Here is a 19950-nt window from a genome sequence, read left to right on the forward strand (position 1 = left end):
TTTGCATTTACCTTACTTGATTAAATTTCTTGGATGTGTATGTTAATGTTTTTAATCAAATTTTGGAAGTTTTCAACCATTATTTCTTTGAATATTTTCTACTCCTTTCTCTGTGTCCTCTCCTTCTGGCACTTTTACTGTGCACATTTCAGTGAACTTATGGTCTTCCATGTTTCTCAGAGGCTCTGTTCATTTTTCTTTATTTTTTCCCCCTCTTCTCTTCAGATTGCATAATTTCTATTGATCTATATTCAAGTTCATGGAGTCTTCTGTCAGCTCAAATATACTACTGAGCCTTCTAGTGAATTTTTCATTTGTTTTTGAACTTTTAAACTACAGAATTTCTTTTTCTTTTTTTTCTTTTTGTTTGTGTTTTTTTAGTTTCTATCTCTTTCCTGATGCCATTTGGTGAGGCATTGTTCTTTAGACATGGTTTCCTTCTGTTCTTTGAACATATTTATAATAGCTATTTTGAAACTTTTGTCTGCTAATTCTAACATTTGGGACTCCTCAAAGGCAGCTTCTGTTGCCTGCTTACTTTCCTGTGTATAGATTTCACTTTCCTGTTTCTTTTCACGTCTCAGAAATTTTTGTTGAGACTGGACATTTTAGATGATACATTGAAGAAACTCTGGATAGTGATTCCCCTAGACCTTGTTGTGCTGTTGTTTGCTTGTTTACCTGTTTATTTCTTTAGTGACTTGGATGTACTGTTTCAGTAAATTTTATTTGCCCTGCAGCATGCAGCTGCTGATATTGCCCCTCAGAGATCACAGCCTTGGGCATATGCATAGTCACCGGGCCACACAGCTTCCCACCTCCACCCCCAGAACAGTGGGATTAGCCAGGTTCTCTTTGTCTCTTTCTTTGATCTTCCAGCTAAACTTCTGGCTGTTCTACCTCTATTGGTATCACACCCAATTAGCTTTCAATAGCTGCTAGCTGATGCTGTATTGTTTTTGATACAATTGCCCTGGGGTACATCTTGTCTACAGCCTGACCCAATTAGATTCTGGACCCTTCACCAAGTTTCTTACAGCTCCATTCTAGAAGTTTCCATTTGCTGCCTGCTTTTGTAAACAAAGTTTTATTGGAATGCAGCCATATCCATTCATTTATATGTTGTCTGTAGCCACTTTCGTGCTCTAATGGCAGAGTTGAATAGTTGAAATAGTGAGCATGTAGCCTGCAAAGACTAAAACAGTTACTATCTGGCCCTTACAGAAAAAGCTTGCTGAGGAATGATTGCATTATCTTTCTATTCTCCCTATGGAATACAATCCTACAGAATTGTCATATGAAGAGGGCATGAAAGAGTATACAGTTAGAACTGCAGGAAATGTTGTGTCCATCAATCAATTTGAAAAAATTCATTGTTCTCTGTTTTTGGTGGTTTGTGGTATTTGTCCGTTTTTAAATTTTAAATGTTTTGTTTTATATTTTCTAATTCTAAATCAATATTCCATTTTATACCTAATTTAGTATTTTTAATTTTGTAATCTTCTTCAAATGGGCCCTAAATTGTATAAGCTTCCTCTCTGGACTAGGAAGGGCAACAGAGTGATAGATTCAAGTTGTAAACCTGCGCTTCCTCTACCCCAGTGTTCTACTTACTATATTCATGAATTTTTACCATGTCAACATATATATCACCTATCCTTCGTTGCCATATTTCTTTTAAACTGCTTTTCTTTACTTAAACAGTAGGCCTTACATGTCTCTAAAGTCACTGGCTTGATGTGCCACTTACGTCTTTATGAATGGCGCTGTGTGGGCACACCAGGCCGGGGGTTTCATCCTGCAGACACGGTGTGCGGTGGGCTTTGGCTGCGGGGACAGAGTAGGCTGAACAAGGCACTGAGGATGGTGGGAGACCAGGGTGGTGGTCGGGGGAAGCTGGGTGAGCCAACACCTTACCATACCTCCCAGCGACGTTCTGAGCTTCTAGGGGTGAGTAGGGCCTGTTCTCCCTGTGCCTCGAGGGCCAGGCAGTCATCACGGGCACTGCAGGCTGAAGGGTGGGGGACATGTGACCTTCTGTCTTTCAGCACTGCTTTAAAGGGCACTGCATCTGGCTGACACCTGACATCCTCAAGCGAGATGGCAACTGGGGCGCCTGGAGTCCCTTCGGCTCCTGCTCACGTACCTGCGGCACAGGTGTGAAGTTCAGGACCCGTCAGTGCGACAACCCACAGTGAGTTGGCCCTGATGTTTCCCAGCCTTCCTCGGTGGCAGCTGCAGTCCCCAAGGGCCCTTGCTAGCCAACCCTATCCTGCAAGGCCCCTGCGGATGTCTGTTCTGGAGAGGGTGTGAGGGCAGGCAGCTCTGGCCCCTTCTCATCTTCCTGGGAGGGACTGAGACTTAGAGAATGGAGGGCTCATGCCACATAGCCTGCTGGGGCCAGAACCAGCTCTGGAGACTTGGAAACCTGGTCTTCTGACCTGGTGGCCTAGGTCCATTCCGCCCACTTGGCCTGCATCCTACTCTAGACACCATCCTCCTCTGCTCTTCTTGGTTGAGGGCATCAAGAATAGGAGGTGGGGGCTTCCCTGGTGGCGCAGTGGTTGAGAGTTCGCCTGCTGATGCAGGGGACACGGGTTTGTGCCCCGGTCTGGGAAGATCCCACATGCCACGGAGCGGCTGGGCCTGTGAGCCACGGCCGCTGAGCCTGCGCGTCCAGAGCCTGTGCTCCGCAACGGGAGAGAGGCCCGCGTACCAAAAAAAAAAAAAAAAAAAAAAAAAAAAGAATAGGAGGTGGAACAGAGATGGGGCAATGGGGATAAAGAGGAGGGCTCTCTCGGGCCCCAGGATGCCGGGAGCCTGAGCAGGAGAGCAGCTGTTTGCAATCAGGCAAGAGGCAGGGTCAGTGACATGCCACCCATTCCCAGCTGCCCAGGGGAGAAACAGCCTGGAAAGGCTGCCCGAAGGCCCGCTGGACTCCCACCTCCACCCATGCTCCCCATCCTGCCTCCCAGGCAGGCCCCATCCCCTGTGCTATCCTCAGAGCTCCCCTAGGGCTATTACCCTTGCCTCAAGATGAGACTGACAAGACAAGAAGTTAGAAACTCAGAGGTTACAGGGTGCTGGGTGAGGACTTCCAGGTTCTGGTCCAGGGTGCACAGTCAGAAGAGCAGATCTGGCCTGACAACCCCTCTCTCCCCCCACCAGGCCCTGACTCCTTGTGGTGTCTGATGCTGGGCTCTTGGGGTCCAGGGGACTCGCCCCCAGGTCTGGCCCCGGGGGAGATCGTGCAGGTTCTGGGTGCTCTATGTTCTGACCCTCCCCACCTGCACACTCTAGGGATTTTCTTACCCCTCTGGCTGGTTCAGCCTTCTTGGTGGCAGCAAGGGACAGGGGCAGCAGTGACGTGAGCAAAACTGCCAGAACTGCCTGCCGTTCCATCTGTTCACAAACACTGTTGGGCCTGGAGAGTAGCTAACCCCTGGTCAGTGCCAGCATTCCGTGCACATCAGTGACCATCAGACAACACAGATGCGCCACACAGAGCTCTGAGCACGGTTCATTTATGCCAGCCTCACTTGCATCTGTGGGGAATACACACAGCTGCAACGCCCAGAGCATTTCAGAGCCCACAGGCCCCACACAGCCTCTTTGTCAGCAATGCCAGTGTGCCCCATGGGCCTCCCCTTTCGTGTGTCCTCCTGGAGATGACAGCTGGGCCTTATGCTGCCCCATCTTTAGTTGCTGCTCCCTGGCTCAGTAGCTTTTCCTGGGACACTGTGGCCAGTGTGAAGACTCCTGGGGTTCCCAGCTGGGCCCCCGCTCACTGGATTGAGCTCCTTCTGTGTTCTTTCCCTCACCACTCTTTTGATTGCAGAACTGCAAACAATCTACAGCATGAGCTCAAGCTCTTCAATTTCTCTTCCTCCCTGGCCTCCCCTGAATTCTCCAACTCACATTCTCTTTTGGAATTATCATGGATTTCCATTTGAATCTGTATGGCTCCTGTCTGGGCTGGTCGGGGCTCCAGTGACAGCCCGACCCCTTCCTGCTTTTTCCTGCTGCACGATGCCCCTGGGCTCCCCACACCTACACCCAGGGCTGCACCCCCTCCTGGTGATGCCCTGGTTGGTGTTGTCATTGGTCTGTGGTCCTATCAGTGGCCCTGGTGTAAATCTCAAAGTCACCCTTTCTTTCATGGTCCCCATCAAACACTGAGGCCTCTTGGTTCTTTCTCCACAAATTTCTCAGACTGTTATTTCCACCGACTTCCCCCGAGAACGTGGCACTGTGCAAGGGGCCTCATGGAAGCCAGCCCCCTCCACCATTCACTCTGCAGTGCTGTATGCTATACATTCATCATCACAGCAGAACAGGACTTTTGCCCAAGTCTCGGGGGGGCCTCGGGTTCTGCTTGGCTGAAGCCCCCCAGCTCCTCCCAGGGTGCTGCCTGCCACGCCCCATCACCCCGCCTGCCATGGGCACCTGTTGGCCACCAGCTGGCGCCTTTCCTGTGGGGTTAGTGCTTTGTGGACTGCTGATGTTCTCAACAAAGCAAGGAAATTATAGAAACACGGCCCAAGTTTTCTTGAGGTGGAGGAAGGCTGGAGATGGAGTGTCCACTGTGTACCTGACACTTGTTAAGAACACTTGTAGCAAGATTCCACTACTTCAGAATTGCTCTGAGTTCCCGGCGTGTGTGAGGCCCAGGCCCAGATGTAGGGGAGGCTCACCCAGCTCCACCACCCTGGAGCTTGTGGCCGGCGGCACAGCAGAACCTAAACACCCTGTTACAGCTCACTGTTGGTTCACCACCACAGCTACAGGAGCTGGGATGGGGGTTCGGGGTGCACAGGGGCTGAGTAGATGCTCCCTTGCCATGGGCCCCCTGAGAGAGGATTACCAGCGCCTTCTACAGTGATGCTCCAAGGCCCTGGAGGCTGGGGGATAGCCCAGGTCCTGCAGCTGGGACAGGGCAAGGCTGCGTCCCTTCACTCAACAGAGCTGCCCCCTGACCCCCCAAGGATCAGGGATTTCCCCCCAGATCCCACAAGTGGCACCCCGTGTACTGGCCTCTTCCTGGCACCGAGCTGCAAGACCTTTCTGCTTTCTCCTCCAGCCCAGCCAATGGGGGCCGCACCTGCTCAGGCCTTGCCTACGATTTCCAGCTCTGCAACTCCCAGGACTGCCCTGACGCCCTGGCTGACTTCCGTGAGGAGCAGTGCCGGCAGTGGGACCTATACTTCGAGCATGGTGACGCTCAGCACCACTGGCTGCCCCATGAGCACCGGGATGGTGAGCCCTAAGGGGAGTGGGCATTCAGTGTACAGGCCAGGGCTCCCTGGGCCACTGAGTCTGCATGGGCATGCCAGCAGAGCCCACCCTGGGCAGGGTGGCTGCCGGCTTGGGGCTCACGGCAGGACTGCAACCCCAGAAGAGCCAGACCCGGCCAAGGATGCAGCGGAGAGGGCGGGGCCCAGCTGGCCCCAGGTCCTGTGCTCGCCACCCAGTGGGCAAGGCTAGTGTTGTGCCTTTACCCTGACTCAGCCGTGAGGCGGAGGGCAGGGGCGGAGCCTGCCAAGGAATCAGGTTACTTCTGACCTCTCGTCTTTCAGTGGGAGCTCTCAGTTCCAAGTGACTTGAACTGGTTTAAGCATCAAAAGGCATTTGTTGGCTCCTAGAACTGAAAGGTCTGGTAGTTTCAAGCTTGAGAGTGTTTGTATTTCATTTGGGTCCCCCTCCCACTAAATGATGGAGAAACACAGTTTCTGTTCCTTCCAGGCACTGGGCAGAGGAGGGGAGTGGGGACTGGGGCCTGCTCTGCCGTCTCCATCACCCCATGTGTGTCACACCGGCTGAGCACCTGTTGCGAGCCCCACGTGTGCATTCAAGGAGGCGGTGCCAGAGCAGACAGATCCCCCTCTCAGAGCGAGGCTTTGGTCTGGCGAAAAATCAAATAATGACGTGGTGTCCTAGTGACCTCGGAGGTAAATGCTGAGAAGGGAAGGTGCCAGGGACCCGAGACTGAATCAGGGGGCATCTTATTTGGGGTTTCAGAGGTTGACTGAAAAGGGTCTCCAAGTAGAGACCTGGCAAACAGCCATTTTCCCTTCCCCTCGATATGGGGGTCTCTGGGCAGGGCCTCGGGAGTCTGAGACCTGGCTGCACCAACAGCCTGGCTCAGTTGGGAAAAGCTCTTCCTAAGTCCCACACAACAGGGTCACGTAGGGGGTTGCAGTTATCTGCCCCCGTTCGCTTTCTCTCCCAGCCCAGGGCAGGCATGTGGGGAGGTGGGTGAATCATAAGAAGACCCTCCTGGGTGAGAGTTTCTCCTTGCAGGGTGCTTCCCTTTAGCAAACTTGGGAAGGAAACTGCAAGCAAAGTGAGCGGTGCAGCTGGCCCTCCTCACCAACACCCCGCTGCTTCCTTTCCAGCCAAAGAGAGATGCCACCTCTACTGTGAGTCCAAGGAGACTGGGGAGGTGGTGTCCATGAAGCGCATGGTGCACGATGGGACGCGCTGTTCTTACAAGGACGCCTTCAGCCTCTGCGTGCGCGGGGACTGCAGGGTGAGTGCCAGAGGCCAGTGCGGTGCCCCAGGAGCAGGAGCAGGGGCAGCCGCAGCTCAGGGCCTCCGCTTTCTGGGGCTTTGGGAGGATTCACTGAGGTGGAGCTTGCAAAGTGTTGCAGACAGCATCTAGATCGGGGCAGGCTCTCAGCAAATGTTGGTTCCCACCCCCTGCTCCCTGCGGCCCCTCTCCATGACAAGGGTTCTCAGACTCGAGTCTGAGGAACCACCTGAGGAGCTTGGGGCTCCGCCTCAGAGATTCTGCTTACGTAGGTCGAGGCTGTGGCCCAGAGCATGAGCTTTACCAGTTTTACCAGGTGATCTTGATGCACATGGTCCCTGGGGGGCCCCTTGTGAAGCACTGCCATGTCCTTGCACTCCTCTGGGCACTGGACAGCTTACTCTCGATCAGGGTGGTCCACCGTGGCTCTCGTTGGTTTGGCTCTTTGTAGAAATGCCCTGCTGTGTTTTCTGTTACTTTATTGTCTTTGGCTTCAATCTTAGGCTGTTAAAAGAGACAACTGTGGGGCACACTCGGCATAAAATAGTAACATGAGTGCAGAACTGGCCCGTCCCCTAGAAATACCTGGAAGCCTCTGTGTAGATGAGACTGATTGTAGGTGTCAAAGAGGCTGATTCTCATCTTACCTTCCTGAGAAACGAGCATCCTCAGGATGTCCCTGACAGAGAGCTTGGTAGAATGCCGCAGGCCCCCTGGCGGAGACGGATGAGACTGGAAGAGCAGGGAGGTGGGCTGTGGAGTAGCTGGAGGCAAGCTCAGGGATCCTCTCCAGGCACGTGATTTCAGCAGGACTGCAGCCAGCTGGGAGGGCGGGCCGTACAGTCTGCTCACACTCCAAACACTCAACCAGATACTTAAAGACAGCAGTGTCTCCCCTGTACCCGAAGGGTTTTAATTGATGGAGGTGACCAAATGATGACACAGAGAAGTCAGTGCCATTGAAAGAAGAACTTATTACTTACATTTCCTCAGGGAAGGGTATGGCATGCTGTGCAGGGCCACATGGAGAAGCACCAGATTCAGCTGGGAGGCAGAGGGAGCAGGAGAAAGTCTGGGCCAAAGCTTTTATTGGGGTTTCCATGGGAAAGCCAAGGCAGGCAGAGTAAACAGCTTGGGATTGGCCAGTTTGAATAATTCTGGCAGGAGTGGTCTCTAGGTTCCTGGTATCTGACCCTGGGATGATTTAGGGCAGAGACATATTGGCTTAGTGTGTGAGAGTTTGATAAAGGGAGGAATCAGTTGGTTTGTGTATGAAAGGTGTGCTTCCACTGCTGTCCCTAAGAGTTGGCTAGCTAGCCCTGGGAGGGGCGGTCTCTTCTTGACTAGCAAGATTTTTAAGATGTCAAAACATCATAACACACAGAAAATATTAAAAACTGTGATTAAGACAGGCCGTAGCATGGGAAACATTTAGTAGTGGAAGTAGCTTTAGATGGCAGCTGTGCGTATGGTACAAACATAACAGGGAAGTAGGAACACTAATTCACCCTCCTGGTTGGTGGGCGTGTCTAGAGCTTCACTCCTCACATTGACAACTGGAGAAGAATAAGGTATTTCATTAATTAATGGTTATTTTGAACAGATAACAGTAGAATGATAGAGTTTTTCATAATTAGAAAATGTTTACATTTATATATGGTCACATTGCAAAAGTTAGAAAACAAAGGAGACAGAAAGGTTGAAAACACACAAAGGAAATAGGAGTTATAAGATGAAATGTAGGAGTCCTCACAATACATGTGAATGTGAAACTCTTCTTTTAAAAGAATCTAATATCCAAGTGGATGCTGTCAGTGAGAGAATATCAAAACACAATGACTCAGGAAGTTTCAAAGAGAAATGACAGCAAAAGACATGTCAGGAGAATAAAGACACAGACACACAGACACACACACACACACACACAGAGCAGGGAATCAGGAATTAAATGAGGCCATAAAGATTCTGATTCCAATCCCAGTTTGGAGTATTTTCCCCCACATGTCCAACAAGCAATTCTCTGACACCAGCTGGATGTTGTGGGCTGAAAAAACTTGCATAATGTGAGAGATGTTAGTTAAGTTTTATTTGGAGCAAAATGAGGACTATAGCTCTGAGGAAATGCTCCAAAGAGGTAAGCGGAGGTCAGTACTATACATGATTTTAGTGAAAGGGGGTACGTGCAGTCAAGCACACATCGTGGCAGAGGCTTGCTGCTGGTCACCCGGAGCAGATGTCGCCATCAATGATTTTGGTGCTTTCTTAGGTAGAGGATGCAAGAATTTATGGGTTCATAAAATCTTCTCCTGAAAGTATCTAACTCTGTGAGGGCCTGTTCTGCCAGTTTTTCCAGAGCACAGAGTGCCTCATTCCTGATCTCCACCCTGAACTCCTTTCAGGTGTGTTGGAGGTCAGCGACCGCAGTGGCTAGTGACCTAATCCTTGTAGAAGCAGAAGGCGAGTGCCAATGTTTAGTTGGCAGTGTCCTACAACTTAACTCAGTTCTGACACTACCTACCCTGAGATAGCAGCAGATCCCACAAGTTAAGGCCTCAGTCCTGTAAGATGGCCCCCTGCCTTCAGATGCCAATCACAAGTCCAGGTTGTCACCTGTGCTTCTGATTAACAGGCTGTAGATTGGAGGTTCCAACAACCCCTTCCTTGGGTTCAATTAATTTGCTAGAGTGACTCTTAGAACTCAAAAAACAGTTACTAGATTACCAGTTTATTATAGAGGGATATAGCTCAGGAACAGGCAGATGGAAGATGCTTAGGGCAAGGTATGTAGGAAGGAATGGAGCTTCCAGGCCCTTTCAGAGCGTAATGCTGTCCCCAAATCTCTATGTGTTCACCAACCCAGAAGCTCTCCAAACCCCACCCTTTTGGGTTGTTATGGAGACTTCATTACAGGCATGCCTGACTAAATAATGGGTCACTGACCACCTACTCAACACCCCCCCCTATAAAGACAGCTTTATGGCTCTCACCACAGAAAATTCCAAGGGTTTTAGGAGGTCTAGCCAGAAACTGGATGAAGACTATATATATATATAATATATATATATATATCTCATAAATCACAATATCACAACCGCCCTGGCTGGACAGGAGGTTCTCCCCTCCCTCCCTTCCTCTCCCTCCCCCCCTCTTTCTCTTCCCTCCTCCTCAGCATCAGCTTCATCCTTCAGGCAACATGTGACTGTTTACAAGGACCATATCCTCTCATCTGGGCAACAGCCCTGGCAGGCCTTGCTGCTCTGACTCCATGTCACAAATGTGGAAACCAACTAGAAGTTTCTCTGAGACTGCATTGCCAGGAAGTGGCTCTGTAGCCCCTGCATAGTCTAGAGACCCTGCCCTCAAAGGTCTTTGTAAGACAAAAGTTAGAAATCAAAGAGCAAAACTAACACAATATTGTAAAGCAAATATACTCCAATAAAAAAAATTTTAAGTGTGTATTTTAAAAAAGCAAAAATAAAATATGAAAAGAGATATCAAAAAAATAAATAAATCAAAGAGCAAAGGGAAAGGAAGCAGTCTCACAAGAGGCAGTGATAGGAGGTTCCTGAGGGGTGAATTGACTCTGGGCTTTCTGGCAGCCAGGGCAAAGAGGGAAACCTGTGACGCTATGGTGCACTCCGGACAGACGGCGAGCACACCAGCGAGGAGGAGAGATTGTCTTCCCTGCTGAGTGTGGTCGTGGGTATGAAAGCGGCCTCAGGCAGTGCGTTCAGACCCAGGGTCTGCTCCCCGCAGAGCTCTGGGGCCCCGGGAATGGTGTTCTATCGGCAGGGCTATAGAGAGTAACAGAACCGGAATTTGTTACTGCCTCTACCAGGTGGCCCTGGGCAAGGAACGTCCCTGCTCTGTGTGGAACAATTTTCGATACTAGAGTGGACAGTGTTGAGAGGATTGGTTGAGAGGATGAAGGCAAAAGTGTTCCTACCAACTCTCGTCACCTCCTGCCCAGACACCCCGAGACAGACTGAAGAGGACACTGTTCCTGGGGGCAGTGTGCGGGGGGGACATCTTGGCCTAAGCTTTGGGTGCGAGCCCTGGAGGGGCCGCCTCTGGGGCTGCGCTGCATAGACGGCCGGGAGGAGGGGCAGAGACCATGTCTGATATGTCCATTAGGACGCCAGCGTGCTGTGGCAGGACAGCCTCAGGACCAGGCCCTATTTAGGCTGTACAGAGCCCTCCACAGGTCACACTGTCCAGACAAGTGGATGAGTGAGGGGGCCAGGCTGGTCCTTGGGTGGGCACACAGGGTCTGTCTTGCTCCAAAGCCCCCTCTCCTTCCCCTGAATCAGGAACTGCTAAAGAAGGGATGCCCAGACCTGGGCTGTGGAGGGAACAGCTGGGGAGAGGGGGTCTTGAGTATACACTGCACCTCCCCACCCCTCTGCAGAAGGTGGGCTGTGACGGGGTGATCGGCTCCAGCAAGCAGGAGGACAAGTGTGGTGTGTGTGGAGGGGACAATTCCCACTGCAAGGTGGTCAAGGGCACATTCACACGCTCGCCCAAGAAGCTCGGTGAGTGCGCCCCTCCCTCCCCCTGCCCAGGGCACCCAGGCCTGAACGTCTATTGCACCTGGCCAGGTGGCTCTGACTGGGTTCTCAGCTGTTTGTGGGAGAGGGGGTGTAAGTCTGGGAGGAGAGAGAATCAGGTCAGGGGCAGCTGCGCCAGGCCCCAGGGTGGGCAGGGATAGGGATAACGCCAGGGTTTATGTGCACAGGGTGGGTCTTAGAAGTCTTTATTTGAGGGCACCCTCCCCAGCCCTCCAAGGCTTTCCGGTCACCGGCTGGCCTCCCTTGCTCGCTGCCCCCAGCCACCTGTCAGTAGGACTTTGATGGGCTGGTCAGTGCAGCCTGTGGCCTAGGGACATGTAAGCCTGTCCCCACAGGGCCACAGGATGGGGCTGGGGAACTTGGGGTCCCTGGCCAAGGTGGGCTCTGGGAAAACAGACCGCTTGGTGAGCCTCCTTCCACAGTGGTACCTCCGTCTGGCTTTGGTGCTCTGGGTGGGCTTGCAGCAGCTGACCGCTCTACCTCTGTCTGAAATGGCGAGAAGCCACTTTGTTTGGTTCACCTCTTTTGGAAGAAGGCCATGGGACAAACCTGCCAGACTCCACTCAGAGCTGGTGCCAGGGTGCCAGGAGCTGACCTTCTGCATCGCCCCACGTGAACAGGCTGTCTTCAGTTTGCGGATTAAGCCGCCGAGGTCCAGGGAGGGCAAGCAGTTTGCTGAAGGCCTCCCTCCTGGATGTGGCATCTTAGCTCCGTGCCCAGGTGTGACTCCAGGGACACTCACGAGGACGCCCACTAAGTTTTCAATGGAGGAGGCTGAAGGAGCACCTGGATTTGAAGATGCGCAAAGGGCTGTGGCTGGCTGGGATGTGCTAGCTTTCCCGTGGACCCCTGTCTGGGTGGGCAGTCAGAGCCCATAAAACATTGGGGGCTCTGGAACCACCTTCGAGGGCAAGGCCCTCCTGGCATTGTCTGCATTCGACGGCCTCTCCATTCTCATTTGGCTTTGTCTCCCCACATCCCAACAAAGGTTACATCAAGATGTTTGAGATCCCAGCAGGAGCCAGACACCTGCTTATCCAGGAGGCAGACACCACCAGCCACCACCTGGGTGAGTGTCGGAGCCCAGGCAGTGCGGTGGATCTGCAGCCTGACTCTTCCGGGGATCAGGGGCCCAGCTGAGAGGGGTGACTGCAGCCCCATCTCCCCTGTCCCTGGTCTGGCCCACCTGGTGGACGTCTCCTGGAGTCATTTCCTAATGGAGAGGCCAGGGGTTGGGATCAGAGGGCTTCCCTGGCAGCAGCTGTGGAGGGACATGTGTTTAAAACATGACACACCTCCCCACCCTAACTCCATCTCGAGGCCAAGGGGGAAGCCCCCTGTCCACTGGAAGGCAGGCAAGGTCCTTAAGCAGCGGCTGCTAAGGTCAGCTGGTAGATGGGCTCCCATGACATATTTGCATTTTTTCATTTAGTTTCATTTTAAATTCAAGTGATTCTTTTGGAATAGGGATTCCTGGCATCTGTTGAAAGTTTGGATGTTTTAACAACTCTGAGTGCCCCCTTCTCACATGGCAGCCCCTGTGGGGCTGTGCTCCTCCAGGCTGCCTGGGGCTCCTCAAAGGGGCTTCACCCATCCATGCCCCCCACCAAGTTGTAAGGCCGAAGTAGGAAGTGATGCCGGGGTCACTGAGGGGACCCCATACAAGTCCCTTCCTCCAATTTGGGTCCCGACCTTCCTCCCTGTGCCCTGGAGGCCAGACTGGGTCAGGGGCTCCATGACTGCCTCCATCTGGCCCCCGCCACTGACGCGAGACAGACACCACTCTTCTTAATATGAATTTTTCTTTCTTCCTTATTTGAAGAGGAGACTTTATGTTGCTATCCCAAAATGCAAAGCCAGTGGCACTTGCCTTAAGTAGAAGGCAAATATGAAAGTTGATCCCTGAAAAAAAAGACACTTATATCTAAACACTGTTTCCTGCTCTCCCTGCACAAGAGGAGGGAGAGTTAGTGACAAGCTGAGGACCTCCTGGCGCCCGCTGAGGCTCTCAGAGGATTCTAGGAGACTTGTGAAGGGAATGATTTCCTAACTCTGTGATCCCATGATTTTTGTGCCCAGTCTGTGACACCACCTAAAATCTTCCAGCAGAACCCCAGCAGACACCTTCCACTGTGGGAAGCGTGGGGCTTCCTGACCAGTGGATTCTCGGCTCCTAGACATTCTTTGTGGATGCCTAGTGGCCTGAGTGGTCCCCGGGCCAGGTCATGCCTCTTTGGGTTGTAGGGAACTGGTGGGGACCCAGGCGGAGCCACAGTTACCAATGGGGTGGGGAGACATATGGGACGTATGCTCACCCCAGGGAAGGAAGCCCTCACCCAGCCCTGTGCCCTGATGTCCAGCAGATGCCCCTTGCCCGGGGGGCTGGGGCAGGGAAGGCAGTGGCTCTGAGAGCCCACTGAGTGCTCCAAGTAGACAGCAAGGAGGTGGCCTTGATGCCTGCCGAGTCCCTTGCCATGCAGCATCTCCTTCAGGGCCTGAGGGGCAGATCCAGGAAAGGGCCCTGGGCCTGGCAGAAGGGCAGAGTTAGAGGGAGACTTAGTTTCGGCTGAGAGACAGAGGGCAAGTCAGGTGCCCAAGGTGGTGTGGGCTGTCAGTGGGACTGACGGGCCCCCGGCAGAAGGCAGCCGGGAGACGAGCAGCTCTGGTCCCTGTAACTCCCCAACCTGTTCAAACCAGCATACCCTGCCAGCCTTCCCGTAGTTCTGCCCCGGGGTGACACTGGCTGTCTTCTGCCATTCGCAGCCGTCAAGAACCTGGAGACAGGCAAGTTCATTTTAAATGAAGAGAATGACGTGGATCCCAACTCCAAGTCCTTCATCGCCATGGGTGTGGAGTGGGAGTACCGGGACGAGGATGGCCGGGAGACGCTGCAGACCATGGGCCCCCTGCACGGGACCATCACTGTGCTGGTAAGTTGAGGCAGGGGCCAGGCCCACCGCCTCCTGGCTGCCCAGGCAGGGGGCAAGTAGCTGCTAGGGAAGGGATGAGGGGGGCCTGGAACCCTGAGCCTCCTGCATGCTTCGGACCGTGCTTTGAACGGCCTCTCTGGCGTGACTTTGGTACCAAGGGTCTCTCTCTGTGTCAGAGCAAGGAACAGACATGGAACCACCAGTTGGGCTCTGGGCCCTGGATCGACCCCTGGGTGACTAAAGACAAAATCCCCTGCAAGCGATTAGGTTTCCCCCTCTGGGTGACATTCACGACCACTTTTCATCATGCTTATTCATGTCTGCCACTGTATCCAAACCCAGCCACTCTCTGGGGGTGACCAGTGGGGCTCAGGAAATTGGACTGCTAGACCCAGGTCACACTAGACTTTGTCCCTGGGCAGGACTGGACCCCAGGTCTCCTGAGTCCAGGACCACAGGCTGCTCCTGGTGATGGGAGTACAAAGCGGGCTTGATTTCCTAATTCACTTTTAAAAAATTAATTTTAATTGCATACATAATATATTTTATCAGTAAAAAAAAGTTAAAACACTACAGGTAAGGCTCAGGTGACTTTTGCCCCTCCGTTAAGGTGAGCACACCATGGTTGGGTTCAGGCACCCGGACCCAGCGCCCCACACCAGAGTGCGCAGCTGTGGCGGTGGGGTGTTTCATGTGCGCTGTGCTCTGCCCTGCTCACCTCGGCTGCATGTACTTTTCATCCCCAGAAACGCCTCTGGTGCCCTGCCTTTGTCAGTGCATATACAGTCAGGCTTCAGTATCTGCCATTTCTGTATTGGTAACTTCACCTACCGAAAGCATTTCTAATCCCAAAATCAATACAGGCGTACCTCAGTAGATACTGTAGGATCGGTTCCAGACCACCACAGTAAAGCGAAGATGGCAATAACGCAAGTCACATGAATGTTTTGGTTTCCCAGTGTGTGTGATAGCCTTAGATCTAAAAAAAACAATGTACATACCTTGATTAAAAATACAAAACAAGGGCTTCCCTCGTGGCGCAGTGGTTGAGAGTCCGCCTGCCGATGCAGGGGACGCGGGTTCGTGCCCCGGTCCAGGAAGATCCCACATGCGCGCGGAGTGGCTGGGCCCGTGAGCCATGACCGCTGAGCCTGCGCGTCTGGAGCCTGTGCTCCGCAACGGGAGAGGCCACAGCACTGAGGCCCGCGTACCACAAAAAAAATAAAATAAAATAAAATAAATAAAATAAAATACAAAACAAAAAATCAGTTACAATAATAACATCGAAGATCACTGATCAGAGAGCACCATAATAAAAGTAATAATAAAGAAAAAGTTTGAAATATTGTGGGAATTACCAAAATGTGACCCAAAGACACAAAGTGAGCAAATCCTGTTGACAAATGGCGCCAATAGACTTGCTGGATGTGGGGCTGCCACAAAAGTTTAATTTGTAAAAAAATGTAATATCTGCAAAGCGCAGTAAAACAAAGCGCCGTAAAGCGAGGTCTGCCGGTACTCGCAGTGGAGCAGGGGAAAATGTGAGGAGGCGAAACAGGCGAGGCTCTGCTTCTTGTTTCAGCTGCTACTGCAAACAAGCGTCTTTTTCACACTCTATTTACTGCCATGTTGTTCGCATTTTTGTGCTTTCGGGGGATGATTTCATTGTTTAAAATGGCCCCAAGCATGGGTCTGGTGTTCCTCCGAGCAGGAAGCTGCAGGTTTGCCCTAAGGAGAGAACGCATGTGTTAGATGAGCTGCATCCAGGCACAAGTAACCGGGTACTGGCCATGAGTTCAGTGTTAATGAATCAATGGCATGTGCTAATTAAGGTGTCTTTAAACAGAAACGCACATAGAATAAGCTTATGCACTGACTGTTAATGAAACTGTCACGACCAGAGGTTCGCAGGCCCTGACGCCGTGTTCCCTGAACTGTGAGCAGCGGTTCAGTACTGGCAGATTCGGTGTTTGCCGGGACTTTCTAGAACCTGAGTATCGTGAATAATGAGACTTGGCCGCACGTGTTCCTCGGGCTGACCTTCCTAACCCGGTCGCCGAGGGAGGGTGGTGGTGGGCAGACACATTCACGCCCGTCTCCGGGGCAGGTCATCCCGCGGGGGGACGCCCGCATCTCGCTGACCTACAAGTACATGATCCACGAGGACTCGCTCAATGTGGACGACAACAACGTCCTGGAGGACAATTCCGTGGGCTACGAGTGGGCCCTGAAGAAGTGGTCCCCCTGCTCCAAGCCCTGCGGTGGAGGTGAGGGGCCGTCTCGGAGCTGGGGCCCCAGAGGAGGTTGGGGCCAAGTGGGAGGGGTCTCCTGGATGAGGAGCTTCCTAAGTCCATGGTCCCTGCTGACTGCCTGGCATGAGGGATGTGCCAGGTATGAGAACACTAGACCCAAGCCAGTGACCTTTGCCTGGGTGACAAGGGCCTAGCCCCACTAGTGAGGTGGCATAGGGTGGGCAGGAAGAGCAGGCGCCCAGGGCAGCCAGGGGGCATGTGTGGGGCTTGGATGACACCAGCACCCACCTGCATCGTGTGAGAGGGAGGTCCGGCCTGGCGGGAGGTGGCCGTGAAGGTGGCTTGGATGGATTACTGTGACACCACGAGGCAGGTCACAGGAAAGGCTCAGGCCATGCTGGAGACCAATGAAGAGGCCCCCCTGCACATTCCCTCCTAAGATCCCTCCTTTCCGAATGCAGAAAGGCCTTTCCTCCCTGGGGCAGGGCTGGGTGCAGAGAGGTCCCACCTGCCTTGGACCTCAAAGAGGCCACAGTTGGGCGGGACATAACAGACAGACAAGAAGTTCTGATCTGCCCAGTGTAGTCACTGCTCCTAGGGGGCTGGAGGAGATAAAAGGCAGAAGAGAGCTCAGCCTGCAGGAGCAGGTGGCCAGGACAGACCTCCTTCAGGTGCCATGAAGGGTCCCACGCCTAGACAACAGAGGGAGTTTGCCCAGTGGGCGGGGCACCCACTGCCGGGCCCAGGCAGACGGAGGGCTCATCTTCCAGTGCTCCTGCCTGGGCGGATGGCACCCCAGCCTTCCACTGAGCCTCCCGGGCCCCTGGATTTTATCAGCACATCCCGTTGAGTCTCCCTCCTGCGTATCTCTTGCACTCGTCTGCTGTTACCCAGTCCTGGCACCATCCTCGCCACCCAACTGGCCCCGTGTGTTCACCCTTGCCCTCCGAGTGATCTATTAAAGGGGCAGATCAGACCATACCCCTTTCTGTGATCACAGTTTTCAGCAGCTCCTTCTGCTCTTGGGATAAAGAACAAAATTCTCCTCATGGCCTCCAAGGTCCAAGCAACTTGCTCACCTCTCCCACTGCCGTTGGCACCCCCAACCCTTGCTCACTCAGCCCTGTCCACACTGGCCCTAAGTGCTTTTCCTGGACACGCTGTGCTCCTGCTTCAGGGCCTCTGCATAGGCCATCTCTTCCCCGGGGAGCCCCTTCCACCGCTTTCCCACTAAATCAGCACACCTCCATCCTCTGTTTCCTGGGATACCCCCAGATGCCCAGTCTAGATCAGGCTGCCCAATCATATTCTCTCATGTCTAACCCACTAGGCTGAGGTTTTGAGACTTGGCACTGTTGACATTTTGGGGTCTATAATTTTCCATTGTGGGGGGTAGTCCCGTGCATTGTAGGATGCTGAGCAACATCCCCAGCCTCTACCTGTTAGATGTCGGTGGCATCTCCTCCCCCAGTTGTGACAACTAAGTGTCCCAGAGATCGCCAGATGTCCCCAGGGGCAAAATCTCCACCACTTGAGAACTGCTACACTAGACTGGCTGGAGGAGCCTTGCAGGCTGTATTCCATGTTTAGCCAGGTCCTCAGAGCACATTAATTCAAGGTGGAGTAAATGACTAAACAACGGGAGAGGAAATAGAACCTTCCCTCCTGCCCCAGGAAGCCAGCCAAGGGGCAGGAGAGAAGGGGGCTACTCTCCCTGGCCTGTCACCCTCACTTGGCCTGGGGTGCTGGGTAGACACCGGGCTAGATGTGTCCCTGCCCGACCCCCCCACCCCATTAGCAGGTCGGGGAGAACGGGGCTAAGTGGCCTGAGGAGCCGACCCTCCACGCCTGCTGGAGGGCCCATACTGTCCCACTGAGCCCCCTCGAGCTCTCGTCTTCAGGGTCCCAGTTCACCAAGTATGGCTGCCGCCGGAGGCTGGACCACAAGATGGTGCACCGAGGATTCTGCGACTCCCTCTCGAAGCCCAAAGCCATCCGCCGGGCTTGCAACCCGCAGGAGTGCTCCCAGCCCGTGTGAGTGCCAGGGCTCCCCGGCCCCCAGCCCCACTAGAGGAGGGGAGGGAGAGCCCTGGGGCTCCTGTGGAGGGTGGTGCATGATCTGGTTCCCTGGATGCTCTGAGCCTCACGTGCCCTGAGACGTTTGACAGATTCTTTCTCACTCACCACGTTCTATGGAGTCTAAGATGTTGCAGGCTGTGCAGTGCCCCCGCCCCTGCTTCAGACCTGCTAGACGGAAACAATAATGTGCACCTTAGAAATGACAACAAGTGGTAATGCTCAGATGGGGCAACTGAGGCTCCGAGGGTGCAGGGCTTGCTTCTGGTCCTGTGGTAGATGTTTCCCAAGCAGCTCATTCCAGAGGCTGCGGCCTTGGAATGGCCACAGCCATGATCCTCCGGCTCCGGGGTTTGACAGGGCTGCATTTCTGGGCCCAGGTTCCTTTTTCAGGACCCTGAGTGGGGAAGATAGTGGGTAAAAGGCAGGTGGGGGCCATTCGGGGACGGGTGCTGAGGGTGTCCATGCTGCTGCCCGGAAGGGTTGGTGATGTCAGCGGAAGCTGAGGTCAGAGGGCATTGCCAGGAGCCTAAGAAGGGACACAGGCCGGCTCTCCATGGCCACACCCCAGCCAGGATCTCCCAGCCCTGGGCACGCTTGGGGCTCATCGTCTGCAGGACCTCAGGCAGGGGCCCAGCTAGCCTCCAGGGCGCCTTCCTGACAGTAGGTAAAGATGCGCCTGGAGGAGCAGGCTGCCTTGCCTCTGTCCACCAGGGCCTCAGCCACGCTGATTCTCCAGGGGCTGACCATGTGCTGCTCTGCCCTGACAGGTGGGTCACGGGCGAGTGGGAGGCATGCAGTCAGAGCTGTGGGCGGACGGGCATGCAGGTTCGCTCCGTGCGCTGCGTTCAGCCACTGCACAACACCACCCGCTCTGTGCACACCAAGCACTGCAATGACGCCCGACCCGAGGGCCGCCGGGCCTGCAACCGTGAGCTCTGTCCCGGTCGGTGGCGGGCCGGACCCTGGTCCCAGGTAAGCAGTGCCCCGGCCCTGTGTCCTCAGCCCCCAAACCAAGCTTGGGTGAGACTGAAGTGGCCAGGGCGTTCCACCTGGGCCTGGATGCAGTTCTTGCCCTGGGCCACGTCCCGTAGGTCTCAGGGCACCCGTGGTTCCACGTGGCTATGGGAAACTCAGTGGAATGTGTATCTTTACTCTGCAGGGTAGAGGCTCCCATGCTCCTGGGGACAGTACCCTCAGGAGACTGGGGACAGCCTGGGCTCCAGAAAACAAAGGGAAGCCTGGGCTTTTGTCTCTGGGGGCCAGAGGTGTGGCTAGAAGGCCAGTCAGACTTGCAGGAGGAAACACGGGCAAGAGAGGGCTTAAACTTGGGCTGGAAAGGATAGTCTTGGGCTGGAGGAGCCGTTCTGGGGGCAGGGCTGAGCTGATGTGAGCACTGACATCCAGCCCCCGGACCTGGTGGGTCAGGAGTCGCCAGGACCAGGCTTGGTCTCAAAGATTTGCTCAGAAGTTGCTGTAGTCATGGTTTTGCTTTATTACAAATGAAAGCACACAGCATAGAATCAGCAAAGGGAAAAAGTGTTTCGGTGAAGTCTGGAGGAAACCAGGCACAAACATCTAGGTGCCCAGGATTT

The 19950-nt window shown here is 53.7% G+C and overlaps 1 protein-coding gene across 1 annotated transcript in view; it reads left to right on the forward strand.

The window, feature by feature from the left end:
* ADAMTS2 (ADAM metallopeptidase with thrombospondin type 1 motif 2) overlaps positions 1-19950 on the forward strand; it is a 231201-nt gene that overhangs the window by 200570 nt on the left and 10681 nt on the right. The window contains exons 11-19 of the mRNA XM_082621776.1: positions 2049-2194; positions 5081-5256; positions 6396-6529; positions 10938-11061; positions 12086-12166; positions 13861-14027; positions 16135-16294; positions 18181-18313; positions 19126-19330. Coding sequence (XP_082477902.1) covers positions 2049-2194; positions 5081-5256; positions 6396-6529; positions 10938-11061; positions 12086-12166; positions 13861-14027; positions 16135-16294; positions 18181-18313; positions 19126-19330 — 1326 coding nt within the window. The remainder of the gene's footprint in view (positions 1-2048; positions 2195-5080; positions 5257-6395; positions 6530-10937; positions 11062-12085; positions 12167-13860; positions 14028-16134; positions 16295-18180; positions 18314-19125; positions 19331-19950) is intronic.

The sequence above is a fragment of the Mesoplodon mirus genome, assembly GCF_964341445.2.
Source record: "Mesoplodon mirus genome assembly, chromosome: 5".
NCBI classification, from domain to species: Eukaryota; Metazoa; Chordata; class Mammalia; order Artiodactyla; family Ziphiidae; genus Mesoplodon; species Mesoplodon mirus.